At 45.0% G+C, this 14,603-nt stretch overlaps 1 protein-coding gene and 1 gene segment (V, D, J or C); both read left to right on the top strand.

Annotated features, from left to right (window-relative positions):
• The first annotated feature begins 387 nt into the window (after positions 1-387).
• The window catches only part of LOC307206459 (M1-specific T cell receptor beta chain-like), a 51,207-nt gene continuing 36,991 nt past the window's right edge, over positions 388-14,603 (top strand). Inside the window, exons 1-2 of the C gene segment in view lie at positions 388-654; positions 757-1,062.
• Positions 1,806-9,264, top strand: LOC307206113 (trypsin-like; the record flags this gene model as incomplete). The annotated part of the gene is made up of 6 exons (XM_079958907.1): positions 1,806-1,815; positions 2,177-2,242; positions 4,572-4,731; positions 6,310-6,566; positions 8,130-8,266; positions 9,115-9,264. 6 exons carry the CDS (start codon positions 1,806-1,808, stop codon positions 9,262-9,264), a joined length of 780 nt encoding a protein of 259 aa, XP_079815033.1.

The raw sequence follows: 14,603 nt of genomic DNA on the forward strand, positions 1-14,603 counted from the left end.
AGCCTCAGCTTCAGGATCTGTCCTTCCAGTGAGCACTCAGGGCTGATTTCCTTCAGAATGGATAGGTTTGATCTTCTTGCAGTCCATGGGACTCTCAAGAGTCTACTCCAGCACCATAATTCAAAAGCATCAATTATTCGGCGATCAGCCTTCTTTATGGTCCAGCTCTCACTTCCATACATCACTACTGGGAAAACCACAGCTTTAGGCTAGCCTAAAAGGAAAGGTGATTGTTTTTGCTTCCCCATTCCTGGACTACAGCGTCCTTTTGACATGTGGTGAGACTATCTTGTAGGTGGAGTTTCCTTCAGCTGCTCAGAGACAACCCAAATTTCTAGACCGAAGTCTGCGATTAAACATCTCTGCTAGTCATCCCTGGGTGAGGGTGTGTGAGAGAGGAATATCTTGATACCTCTGCACAAATTTAAGAGTGTCACAAAAGATGTTAACAACCCCAGTTTGGGTTGCACAGGGAGGACTACTGAACTCCTGTTTCTAACAGAGCTTTGTTGTGTTCATATAGACAGAACCAGACTGTTGGTGCCGGGGAAGGAAGCCGATATAATACAGTCACATAAAAGCCACATTCGACACTTGCAAAGAGCTCAGAGATGTGGATCAACTGGTGTGTGGCTATGTGCTTCTTAAAATTGAGTAAGCCCTTTGTCAGAATCCTCTTCTCTGCTTTACAGGTAGCTTTTAATATTCTAATCCGAGACCCAGGTTTAAATTTCCACTTTCCTCTTTCTCTTTCAGGATTCTCAAATGCTGAGATCACCCAGCCATGGAGCCTGGTGTTGCAGGAAGACAAAACTGCACGGATTGAGTGCGAACAAAAATATCAGCACAACGTCATGTTCTGGTACCGCCAGGGTGCCGAGCCAGGTTTACAGCTCCTCCTTCACTTCTATTATAACCAGCAACAGCCTGCAGGCAATGTTTCTGACCGGTTCACAGCTGATATGCCCAGCACAGATCGCTTGATCCTGAATATTTCCCCTGCAAAGCAGGAAGATTCAGCTGTGTATTTCTGTGCAAGCAGCAGAGACACAGCAGTTCAAAGTAACCTCTCCTTCCTACAAAATCCTCTGTGTGAGTCCTCATCACTCTGCCTGCGTGGGCAACTGTGCTTGAGCGGTACGATTCCATTTACCATGAAAAATACTCGGAGTCGAGAGTGGATATCATGCTCTTTATTCAGCTCATAGTGGTGAGGAGGAGTGGAAGTTCCCCCACAATATCTGCTTTATATACATTATTTACACAATGGGCTGCACATGATTGGCTAATTCTGGGATTCTCCTGTAGGCCAATCAGGTTGTGGATTCACTCCCACCTGGAGCTGGATTGGGTGGCTCCTGCGGACCAATCATACTGCTGCATTGTTCTAGGACCAATCAGACTGCTGCATTCTGAATCCTGTTGTTCTAGGACCAATCAGACTGCTGCATTTTGGATCCTATTGTTCTAGGACCAATCAGACTGCTGCATTTTGGATCCTATTGTTCTAGGACCAATCAGACTGCTGCATTTTGGATCCTATTCTAGGACCAATCAGACTGCTGCATTCTGAATCCTGTTGTTCTAGGACCAATCAGACTGCTGCATTCTGAATCCTGTTGTTCTAGGACCAATAAGACTGCTGCATTCTGAATCCTGTTGTTCTAGGACCAATCAGACTGCTGCATTTTGGATCCTATTGTTCTAGGACCAATCAGACTGCTGCATTTTGGATCCTATTGTTCTAGGATTAATCAGACTGCTGCATTTTGGATCCTATTCAACTCAGTACATAACAACCATGTATGGACCAATGTGAGATTCCAATTCCTCTGCGGGGCATCTGGCAATGGGAAACTCTCAGGAAGAGCATGTGCTCTAGAATCCTCTAAGGAGTTGGGATTTGGGACATTATAAACATTATAAAACAGTGTTCAGGGCCAGGCAGGTTTGCTGGCTGACCTGCCAGCCTCAGGCTGCAACACCTGCATTTTTCTACTATTGGAAATAGCATGTCTTTATCACTTTTCCATACGATAAAATGCTCAAATTATCCCGAGACCCTGGGAAGTGAAAAGCTGCCATGATGACCTTGGGAGGTGGGCGTTCAGCCAGACAAAGCCTGCCAGCAGCTATTTAGGACATGAAACCTCCAGCAATTTTCTACTCTGAGCAGGTAGAGTGATCATTGGCAGAGACACTGTGAAGTTCCTCTTGATCCTTACCTGTCTGGGAGTAGCAGGTGGGTCCTTTGATGCTGCTTCATCTTTCTCTCCTTGGAACTCAGGACAACTAAAAAAAAATAAAAAAATTCTATCATAGGCTCCACTGGAGACAGCAAACGCCATCCAGAAGTTATATTTGTCATCCTGCTGGGATAACACAGTTGTGAGCAGTGGTAGGGATAGCATATGAACACATGGAGCAAGCTGTCTGTAGTGCCCTAAGCCCAGTGCATTTTTTCCTAGCAAAAGAGGTGCTGGAACTCTCCATGAACTTCTCCTTCGTTTTCTTAGAATGGCAATGGTGTGCATCTGAGAGAGGTGCTGGAACTGAGTTCTGGTGATTTCTGGCTGAAAAAAAGGCCCAGCTTTAGACTGTTCTTGGGTTTGTTTGTTTGTTTGTTTGTTTGTTTGCACTAAGATACAGGTCTTCATATGGGACACGGGTGGCACTGTGGGTTAAACCACAGAGCCTAGGACTTGCCAATCAGAAGGTTGGCAGTTCAAATCCCTGCGACAGGGTGAGCTCCCATTGCTCGGTCCCTGCTTCTGCCAACCTAGCAGTTTGAAAGCACCTCAAAGTGCAAGTAGATAAATAGGTACCGCTCTGGCGGGAAGGTAAACGGCGTTTCCGTGCGCTGCTCTGGTTCACCAGAAGCGGCTTAGTCATGCTGGCCACATGACCCGGAAGCTGTACGCTGGCTCCCTCAGCCAATAAAAAGAGACGAGCGCCGCAACCCCAGAGTCGGCCACGACTGGACCTAATGGTCAGGGGTCCCTTTACCTTTTACCTTTACAGGTCTTCATGGTCAGGGCCAGACCAACTATGAGGCAAGGTGAGGCAATTGCCTCAGGCAGCAGCATCCACGGGGCAGCAGATCTAGTCTCCAGGGTGTGACCTGCTCCTTGAAGGCCACATCTGCTGACTCCTTGGCAGCCCCATACCCAACGCCACCTCTACTGTTTTGCAAAGACCTCCACCTCGCTCAGTTCCCCGGTTTGCTGCATGATTTGGCAAGGCACTGCCTTAGCCAAACCTACCCTCAACAGGGTTGTGTTTCGAAGAAAACTGTGGCAATAACTTCAGTACTCAGTACACTGAAGAGCCATACGGAAACGATAAATAGTTTGGCTGTGTCAAAGCTTTGTTGCAGACTCTGTTCTGCAGATGAAAACAGAGAGCAAGATGGATTTTAGCATAGCGCAGTTGCTTCAGGAGTGATGGTGCCTCGTAAAAGTTTAGGCAATGCAGGGTCCTCAAAATGTTGTTGGACTCCAACTCCCATCATCCCCAGCCAGTATCACCCACAGTCAGGGATTATGAGAGCTGTAGTCCATCAATATGGAGAGAGAGACTTTCTGCTGACCATCAGTCAATGCCTTTTTCCACCTGCTTTTCCCAACCCTCCAGCCCCAGGAGACTTTCCCTGACCATAATTTAGGAACAGCGGAAGCAGCTTTGAAGAGAGAAGAGGAGATATTTTTAAAAAAATAATTTTATATGTGTCCTTGTTGCTCAGTTGGATCTTTTTACATGGTTTCGTATGCTTTCTGGAATTATTATGCATTGTGACTATGATTATAGTTTATTCATTCTTGATTGTAACTGATAAGTGTAAAATGTTTAATTACTGTTTGCTGGTATTTAATTTTACTGTTGACTATTATATTTTAATGGATTATTGAATATTGCTTTATTTGATATAGGTGGTTTATTTTAAAGTTATTGTGACTTTTTTGTACAGTGGTACCTTGGTTCTCAAACTTAATCCGTTCCGGGAGTCCGTTTGACTCCTGAAACCGTTTGAAAACCAAGGCGCGGCTTCCGATTGGCTGCAGGAGCTTCCTGCACTCAATTGGAAGCCGCGTCGGACGTTCGGCTTCCAAAAAACGTTTGCAAACCAGAACACTCACTTCCAGGTTTGCGGCGTTTGGGAGCCGATTTGTTTGAGAACCAAGCTGTCCAAGTACCAAGGTACCACTGTATTGGATCAGATTGGTATTACGTGTGCAATCTGTGCTGCCTATTTTGTTGTTTCTTCAGCTCGTAAAATGCCTTGTGTATAGTAATCTAGAAAGGCAGTAGACAAATTAAAAGTGAAATGAAATGAAATATTTGGAGGGCACCGCAAAAAACTTCCCCTGATTTAAAACATTCATGCAATCCAATCTTTGGCCTATCCATAAGAAATGTGGTGCCGTTCTTTGTGTGCAGTGAATTGGCAAAAAATAAATAAAAAGATCTTCAGGATTCAAGACGCTTCTGTTTAGTAAGATTATGCATTTCTGGCGAACATAGCAGGGTGATCGTCACTTTGCTTAGTTGACAACTGTCCTTGGCTGTCACAGCTGCTCTCCCCTTTGATGACGACGACAAGATTGTGGGAGGCTACACCTGCCAGGAGCTCTCGGTCCCCTACCAGGTGTCACTGAATGCTGGGTATCACTTCTGTGGGGGCTCTCTCATCAGCAGTCAATGGGTCGTATCAGCTGCTCACTGCTTCCAGTCGTGAGTAAAGAACATTCAAATCCTTCATCAGTGTTGCTTAGGCTCTGTTTCCCTTTCCCCGGAACCTTCTTTCAGAGCTAACAAAGTTTGGATGGGACTAGGGCGTCACAAGGGAGACTGGTACCTTGGCATCTACATGCTGCAGATACTCAGGACAGATCAAAGAAAGCAATTCTTCACATAAAGGTAAAGGGACCCCTGACCATTAGGTCCATTCGTGGCCGACTCTGAGGTTGCGGTGCTCATCTCGCTTTATTGGCCGAGGGAGCTGGCGTACAGCTTCCGGGTCATGTGGCCAGCATCACTAAGCTGCTTCTGGCAAACCAGAGCAGTGCACGGAAACACCATTTACCTTCCCGCCGGAGCGGTACCTATTTATCTACTTGCAGTTTCAGGTGCTTTCGAACTGCTAGGTTGGCAGGAGCAGGGACTGAGCAACGGGAGCTCACCCCGTCGCGGGGATTTGAACCACCGACCTTCTGATCGGCAAATCCTAGGTTCTGTGGTTTAACCCACAGCGCCACCCGCATCCCTCATTCTCCACATAGCCGCACAGTAACCTTGGGTCAAATATTTGTGGTGATGGCTTCTGTGAGGGAGGGGGAATGTGCCTGCAGCTTTCAAGTCAGCGCCCCCATCATCATGAAATAATAATAGTAATAATAATTTATTATGTATACCTCTCCTATCCGGCTGGGCCTCCCCAGCCACTCCAGGCAGTTCCCAACAGATTAAAAACAGAATAAAACATCAAATATTAAAAACTTCCCTAAATGATATAAAAGACTTCCATTGAGTTATGAATGTATACTTACTCTTATCCATGCATTTGAAAATAATAATAACCAAAGAATTAACCTAAAGTTGAGTTCACACAGTTTGGGCAACCAGCATTTCCTCATGGGAACTTTTGCATCTTTCCAAAGCTTTGTTACACATATCCCTTGCCGTTTGCTAAACAGCTGTCAACAATCCTGAGCTTCCTTTTTCAATCACTGCCTGGCCTTAAATATGACCTGGAAGATTGTCTGTGGATTTTCTTTTTCTTTCATTTTTAAGTTTTTCTTTATACTTTTCAAGTTTATACATTTCATTAGTTTTACAAGTTTAACATTCAAAACTTGACTTCCTTCCCTCTCTGCAGTTCCTTAATATTTTTTTAAAAAATTCTGCATATCCAAATTCATTTCACTTGCTCATTTAATTATCTACTGTAAATATATACTCTTGTGAAACTGCAGGTTATTACAGTAAGTCTGCTAATGTTCTTATCTGTTCACAATTTATCTGTAAATATTCAATAAACCATTACCATTCTTTTATAAAAAGTTTGTTATCTTGATTTCTGGTAAGTGTCGCCATTTCTGCATATTCCATGAGTTTTTGTATCCATTCTTCCTTTACTGAGACTTCTACTTTTTTCCATTTTGTCTGTGGTTTTTCTGGCACTTTGTACATGGTCTACCATATCACATTCTAGAGCTTCATTTAGATTAAACATTTTGGACTTTGGTTGAGAATTCCACACTGTAACATACACTTAATAATAACCACTGTAACGTATTGCAAATATTTCAGTTTCCGCATCCAGGTGAGGCTTGGGGAATACAACATAAATGTCCTGGAAGGGTCAGAGGAGCTCATTGATGCTGAGAAACAAATTCCCCACCCCAAGTATGACCCGGTTACCACAGACAACGACATTATGCTCATCAAGCTGGCTACCCCTGCCACCATGAACTCCCGTGTCAGAGCCATTTCCTTGCCTTCGAAATGTGTGGCTGCTGGGACCGAGTGCCTGATCTCAGGATGGGGCAACACCCTCAGTGATGGATGTGAGTTAAAGCATGTTTCATGCATTCAAATCGCACAGGGCAACTTTTCTTTCTGCAGGAATTCAAGGCCAAACTAGACATTGCCATGGAGGTGCATCTAACAGCCTCTCAGCACTTTTAGCAGTAGTAGCAGTAATAATAATAATAATGTTGTTGTTGTTGTTTAGTCGTTTAGTCGTGTCCGACTCTTTGTGACCCCCTGGACCAGAGCACGCCAGGCACTCCTGTCTTCCACTACCTCCCGCAGTTTGGTCAAACTCATGTTCGCAGCTTCGAGAACACTATCCAACCATCTCGTCCTCTGTTGTCCCCTTCTCCTTGTGCCCTCAATCTTTCCCAACATCAGGGTCTTTTCCAGGGAGTCTTCTCTTCTCACGAGGTGGCCAAAGTACTGGAGCCTCAGCTTCAGGATCTGACCTTCCAGTGAGCACTCAGGGCTGATTTCCTTCAGAATGGATAGGTTTGATCTTCTTGCAGTCCATGGGACTCTCAAGAGTCTCTGCCAGCACCATAATTCAAAAGCATCAATTCTTCAGCGAATATAATAATAATAATGGTAAGAAGAAGAAGAAGAAGAAGAAGAAGAAGAAGAAGAAGAAGAAGAAGAAGAAGAAGAATACCAATAAGAATAATTTATAGCAGCACATGCGGGGGCACCTTAACCTTTTCCTCCCTGGCTATTCCACAGCCCATGTACCATTTCAAAGGGAGAAATAGCATGTTTGGATGCTTCTCAGTAGAAAACAAACCTGCCCAAATATTGAAATGTGACACGTTAGGGAGATTAAACTGAAACTCATTTTTATGGGATTGTTATTTAGATCATTGGTACCCCCACTGTTGAGTCAAAAAAAGGCTTCTAAGGTGGCTTAAAGGTAAAGGTAAAGGACCCCTGATAGTTAAGTCCAGTCGCGAATGACTCTGGGGTTGAAGCGCTCATCTTGCTTTACAGGCCAAGGGGCTGACGTTTGTCCTCAGACAGTTTTTCTGGGTTATGTGGCCAGTGTGACTAAGCCGCTTCTGGAGAAACCAGAGCAGCACAGGGAAACACCGTTTACCTTCCCATCGGAGCGGTACCTATTTATCTCCTTGCACTTTGACGTGCTTTCGAACTGCTAGGTTGACAGGAGCAGGGACCGAGCAACTGGAGCTCACCCCCTTGCGGGGATTCGAACCGCCGACCTTCCGATCGGCAAGCCCTAGGCTTTGTGGTTTAGACCACAGTGCCACCCGCATCCCCAAGGTGGCTTATGTACCCTCAATTAAAACAAGGTAGTCCCTGCTTGCAAGTTTGCCATTTTACCAACACAACACAAAAGGAAAAACGGGGCAGGGAGAGATGAGGAAAATAGCAAACTACAATGGTAGATATGTAGATGGGGCAAGTTTTTGGTGGTTGTTCCAATTCATGAACTTTGCAAACTGTAGTGGTATGGCCCCAGGAACGCTATACAATATCACAGGTCATGCTGTGGTTTGGTAGTTTTTGCTTCTCTCTTAATTTCTTGGTTTATAACAACATTCCTTATTTCCTTTTCCCCCACCCACTCCATTTTGGGGCAGTCAACTTGCCAGAGCTTCTTCAGTGCCTGGATGCTCCCGTTCTAAGTGACACCGAGTGCAAGGATGCCCTGGTGGGGCAAATCACCCCAAACATGATATGTGCAGGATACCTGGAAGGCGGCAAAGATTCCTGTGATGTGAGATGCTTTTTTGTGCCTTTTTTCTTTTGCTGAGACACAAATGCTGCTACTGCTACACTTGTGCCTTTAATTAGAAGAACCGTGTGGGTCACATTTGCAGATGACACCAGACTGGGGGAGGGGTAGCCAACGCCACAGATGACAGAATGAGGATTTGAAATGACTTTAACAGATTGGAGGATAGGAACCAAACCAATAAAATGAATTTCAATAGGGATAAATGCAAGGTTCTTCACTTAGACAGGGAAAACCAGCTGTGCACAAAAAGAAGATGAGATTCCATACATTAAAAATAGGACACATCCTAGAAGGCAGGTTGAATCCAAACTGAAAAACATTGGCTTGTTGTGGAGTAAAGGCTAGGGGTTCAAACTGTTAAGTTGTGGGTGAACATATCAGACGACACAGCGATTCCTCAAACAGCTCTTGTTTATTCACAGGCCAGAAGAGAACTGAACTGAAGGGTTCAGTCAGCCTGCTTATATAGTGCTCCAGTACAATGTTACAGTAACAACTTTCTAAAACTATCCAATCACAGAACGTCACTTTCGATCCCTTATTTGCATAACTATCTACAGTATCCCCCTGCTGGCCCAGGGTGAGAACTTCAGTACATAACACAAACCATCTCCAGTGCTAAGTTGGGAAAATGAAATCCCTTTGAAGACCTTCAGAGGATTGGCTGTGTGTGTGTGTGTGTGTGTTTGTGTTTGTTTGTTTGTTTGTTTGTTTGTGCGTGTGCGTGTGTTTTCCCCTTTAGAATGCCATAATCAGGCTTCAGATGCATAAATTGGTACCCGACTAAAAACAGACATTTCTTAACTACCCAAATCTTTTATTTACAGGGGGATTCTGGTGGACCCATGGTATGCAATGGGGAGCTCCAAGGAATTGTGTCTTGGGGCATAGGGTGTGCTCTGAAAGGTTTCCCTGGCGTATACACCAAGGTCTGTAACTATGTGGACTGGATCCAAGAAACAATTGCAGCCAACTGAAAGATCCATCCCTGTCTTTGGATATTTGCCTTTTCTTCTGTTTAATTCAGCACCGTTGTGCTAAATAAAGTCAGATCATGTGATGCAGCCATCTTTTTATTTCATGAGTTAGCAGAGTTCCAAATGTGAACTAATTCCCCCCTCTACACTTTGAAGTTTTTATACTGGACATCCGTGTTAAACATTCCTGTCACACGGTATTCCTGACTACTATAACCAGTGCTTGCTCCCCCCCCCTAAAAAAAATGTTTAGGTTTACTCTCATTTTGACTCCAGAAAATGACCATTTTATAGTTCAAATCGGGGAAAATAAATACAGTAAATGGAAAAAAGTACAAAGAACATGCATTACTCATATTGAAATACTGCCCCTCAATGAGGCCAAACTTTCGTCAGTAAAACACCGCACATCCACATTCCACACTGCTTCACACATTAAATGCTCGCTTCCATCTGAGACTCAGGAAACACTGGGAAAGGAAAGGAAGCCGCCATTGGAGGTGGTAACAACGAAACTGACCAATCACCATGCTAGATTCCAATTCCTACTTCACACATTAAACGCTCGCTTCCATCTGAGACTCAGGAAACACTGGGAAAGGAAAGGAAGCCGCCATCGGAGGTGGATTGGATTGATCTTTATTACGGCCATTGGCCCGTCACACGACAGTTTCCCATACCAACGTAATATACTTAAACCTCCAAATTTAAAACCGCCAAAACTTACAAAAGACAAACAGGAACCAAAGCAAAACAAAAACAAAGACCACCATCATACATTACAATAAATTTGTAACCTAAACATCGCCCTCTGCTCATAAATTAATCAAGGATATCAATGGTGATATCACCTAATTACATCCTAAAACATAGATCATGGTTTGAAGGGATTATCCGAGCCACACAGGAGTCCGTTTCTCTTCTTTAGGGATAGGACGCTGCTCAAGAATCTGGCAACCATGAGTGATCTTAGGGGGTCATCATCAATTAGTAGATATCTCAGTTTGGCTTCAATCGTATCATCGGCAATTCCCTTTAGATATTGAGCAAGAAACTTGCTCCTGGCCGGTAAGTGAAAAGCACAGTCAAGAATTATGTGATGCAACGATTCCGGTGCCCCACAATTACAATCACATAAGAGCGATATCTGTCCATTGGAGAATCTATTTCTCAGCATGTTTGATGGGAAGGTGTTGAATCTTGCCTTTACAAAGGCATATCTATGAGTTGAAGAAGTTAAGGAATTCAAATAGTTTGGGAGCCTTAAGAGGGGTAATAAACCAAGATTTAGAGGTGAGCAGGTACCATTGCCCAAGACCATTTTCTGCTGCAAGTCCATCTCCTCTAGTTTACAGGTTACTGTTCTTTTAGCTGGGACTATGTCCTGCTCTAGTAATTTGGATGGGGAGATTCCCATTGCCGTAATTTTCAGCTGTAAATTTTTTACCCATGGGCTCTGGAAATCATCTCTCCACATACATTGTATCAAGTACAAGTTTGGGAGATTGTGCCATAGAGATAACCAGTGACAAAGTATGTGCTTCCACAGAGCATTTTCCAGGGATACAGTATTAAGTTCCATGCGTCGGAGGTGGTAAAAACCAATCACCATGCTAGATTCCAATTCCTACTTCACACATTAAACACTCGCTTCCCTCTAAGGCTCAGGAAACACCATGACAAGAAATGAGGCCGCCATCAGGGGTAGCAAAGGAACTGACGATTCACTGTGCTAGAGAAGAAACTAATTTTTTTATACTTTTTAAAGTTTCTTCTCCTGTTAGATTCACAAAATGTTTAGGGGTATGCGTACCCCCAAACAAAAGCACTGATTATAACACCCATTAAGGAAGTAAGTTCATTTTGGAATGAACAGAGAATTGAACCAAATGGGGTTCAGTTTCAAAATAAATGCATTGGGCAATGAATGGTTGTGTAGATTTCTTGCCCCATTTGTACCCATTTGTTCGCAGTGAAGCTTACCTGGCTTTGGGGGCTGATGCTCTTAGAGGCTATCGTTTTATTTATCCATAATGAATTGTACGACATTCCGGGGGAAAATAGTAGCTAACACAAAAAAGCGCCCCCACAACTGTTAACTACTGAAATCAGTTTTGCTATCACTGCCCCCATGGCGACAACAACTTTCCCACCCACCCCTAAAGTCAGAAGCAAGAACCAAAGAACAAAAATGCATGTAGGTACTGAAAGAAATACGAGTCTAATGAATGAATAATGAAGACTTGCCCTACTGGATAAAATCGAGAATCCTCCTGTTTAAATATGTTGTTACAAAAGTTAGGTGCCTCCACATTTCTATGCTGAGCAGTGGCAAGAGCCCATGGGGTACCAGGCACAAATCCCGGGCCTGTGGTCCTTTGGGGAATTGAAGACATGGCGGAGGCTGTGGTAGCTTTAAAAATGTGATTTATTCACATACAGTGGTACCTCGGGTTACAGATGCTTCAGGTTACAGACTCTGCTAACCCAGATATAGTACCTCAGGTTAAGAACTTTACCGCAGGATGAGAACAGAAATTGCGCGGCAGCAGTGGGAGGTCCCATTAGCTAAAGTGGTACCTCAGGTTAAGATCAGTTTCAGGTTAAGAACAGACCTCCAGAACAAATTAAGTTCTTAACCCGAGGTACCACTGTATTTACACCTGATTTTAGATGGAGCCCAGATCTTAAAGCATGGTCATCTCAAGAGGGGCTTGTTCCCACCAGCAGGGCAGCGCTAGAGTCCAGGGCGCCTCTTTCTCTTTTTCCTCCCTTCTTCCTCTCAGCACACTTCGTTAAATACACTCTTTTCATGTCACCTCACACCCAGTTACCCAGGCAACCTTCCAAACCCCCCAGTCTGTTCACACCTCAGGGCAGGGGGGAAGGACAGTTCTCCTGTGCTGCCAAATGGCCCTCAGTGGCCCCACATTGTTTCTTAATGGCCCTAGCTTGGCCAGGCCCTTTTGCATAGGCGGGCCCAGGAATCCCTCTGCAGCTTGTATTTCTCCCTTCACATCCCAAGTCATCAAAATCCTACCATTTATTAATTTCTAGGGGTCATCCCCCCCACCCAAACTATAACACCATTATTGTCTAGCCAGATGCTTTGAGAAAGCCTCCCAGGTCAAACTCTGTCGACCCAAGCAGCTGATTACCAGAACCCATGTATTACACAGATCAGTCACAAACTGGAGAACCATTCGTGCTTGGAGGATAGAACGGGGGTCATCCACCGCCTGATAAAGAACAGTCTATCAGGCACAAAGACTTTTCTGAAAATCTTGAGCGTTGTCAGCATGGACTGGGGTGGCTCTGCAGATTTTGGAGGGAGTTCTCTCCCAACCCTACCTGGGCATGCTGCAGATTGAATGGTGGACCTGCTACACACAAGGCGGAAGTGCTACCAATGAGTCACACATCTCTTCCCCAAAGGACTTGAGACCTGTGGAGGTCTATATACATAGCTTTACATTGAAAAGACGTGTTCCACAGGGAGGGCCCACTACCGAGAAGACCCTCTGCCTGGTTCCCTGCAACCTCATTTCTCATAGTGAGGGAACCGCCAGAAGGCCCTCAGAGATAGATCTCAGTGTCCAGACTGGATGATGGAGGTGGAAACACTCCTTCAGGTATGCTGGGTTGAGGTCATTTAGGGCTTTAAAGGTCAGCACCAACACTTTGAATTGTGCTCAGAAACATACTGGGAGCCAGTGTAGATCCTTTAGAACCAGTGTTATATGGTCCCAGTGGCCACTCCCAGACACAAGTCTAGCTGCCACAGTCTGGATTTGCTGTAGTTTCTGAGTCACCTTCAAAGGTAGCCCCATGTAGAGCGCATTGCAGTAGTCCAAGCAGGAAATAACTAGAGCATGCACCACTCTAGCGAGACAGGTAGGGTCTCAGTCAGTGTACCAGATGGAGCTGGTAGACAGCTGCCCTGGACACATAACTGACCTGTGCTTCCATGGACAGCTGTGAGTCCAAAATGACCCTCAAGTTGCGTGCCTGGCCCTTCAGGGGCACAGTTATCCCATAGCGTTATCCTCCACAAATCTGTCTCTCTACAGCCTGGATCTCAACCGAGATAAGTAGCATTAACTGATATGAACCCTGAAAGAAGAAGGTATGAACATGGTGGGGAGGAAAAACACCCAGTGCCATTAATAGGTGAAGCTTTTCCTGGCACGGAGATACCATGTTAAATTTCTCCATTCCAGGCTACTGTGAAATGCAAAAGAGCAGGGGAAGAAGAAAAACTGCAACCTTCTGTATTACTTCCCCTTGCATGTGGTACACTAGCAACAATTCTCCACGGTTCCCTGTGCCAGAGCTATGGGCACCAACCAGCAGGAAAGTTCTTCCCCCCTCTGGGAAAGAAAAACCTGGGTCTGACAGCGTTGTATAGATAGGCTAATGAGGGAGTGCAGAATTGATCTCTGGAATCTTTCTGACTTCTCAGGGCCAGGGGGAGGTCTTTTGCCACCCAGGGCAGGGGAAAGAATGCTCTCTGCGCTAACATTTAGTCACATGATGGGCACGAGAATCTAAACTCATGAAATAACAACAACTACACCCACCGGATGTGCATATTCAAGTTCAGAAGATACTGGGCAGATTTTACTAACTGATGCAATTGGAGATATGTCTGCCTTTAGCAGGCAAGAAGTGACCTTTTATTTGACGACAGTTGGGGCATTCTGGGGCATGCATGTTCCTACTGGGCATGGTGCACACACATAAAGCTCGTGTCCTCTAACATTTCTCCGATGAAAATAAGGATGTCCTATTCCATCATCATCATCATCATCACCATCACCACCATCATCATATTATTACCACTCTACCTATCTGACTGAGAGACGTGGGTGGTGCTGTGGATTAAACCACAGAGCCTAGGACTTGCCGATCAGAAGGTCGGTGGTTTGATTCCCCGTGACGGGGTGAGCTCCCGTTGCTCGGTCCCTGCTCCTGCCAACCTAGCAGTTCGAAAGCACGTCAAAGTGCAAGTAGATAAATAGGTACTGCTCCAGCGGGAAGGTAAACGGCGTTTCCGTGCGCTGCTCTGGTTCGCCAGAAGCGGCTTAGTCATGCTGGCCACATGACCCAGAAGCTGTACGCCGGCTTCCTCGGCAAGTAAAGTGAGATAAGCGCCGCAACCCCAGAGTCGGCCATGACTGGATCTAATGGTCAGGGGTCCCTTTAACTTTTACCTATCTGACTGGGTTGCCCCAGCCACTCTGGGCTGCTTTCAACATATATAAAAACATACTAAAACATGAAACATTTAAAAACTTCCCTCTACAGGGCTGCCTTCAGGTGTCATCTAAAGGTTGTAT

Source organism: Podarcis cretensis, assembly GCF_951804945.1.
Source record: "Podarcis cretensis genome assembly, chromosome: 17".
Taxonomy (NCBI): Eukaryota; Metazoa; Chordata; class Lepidosauria; order Squamata; family Lacertidae; genus Podarcis; species Podarcis cretensis.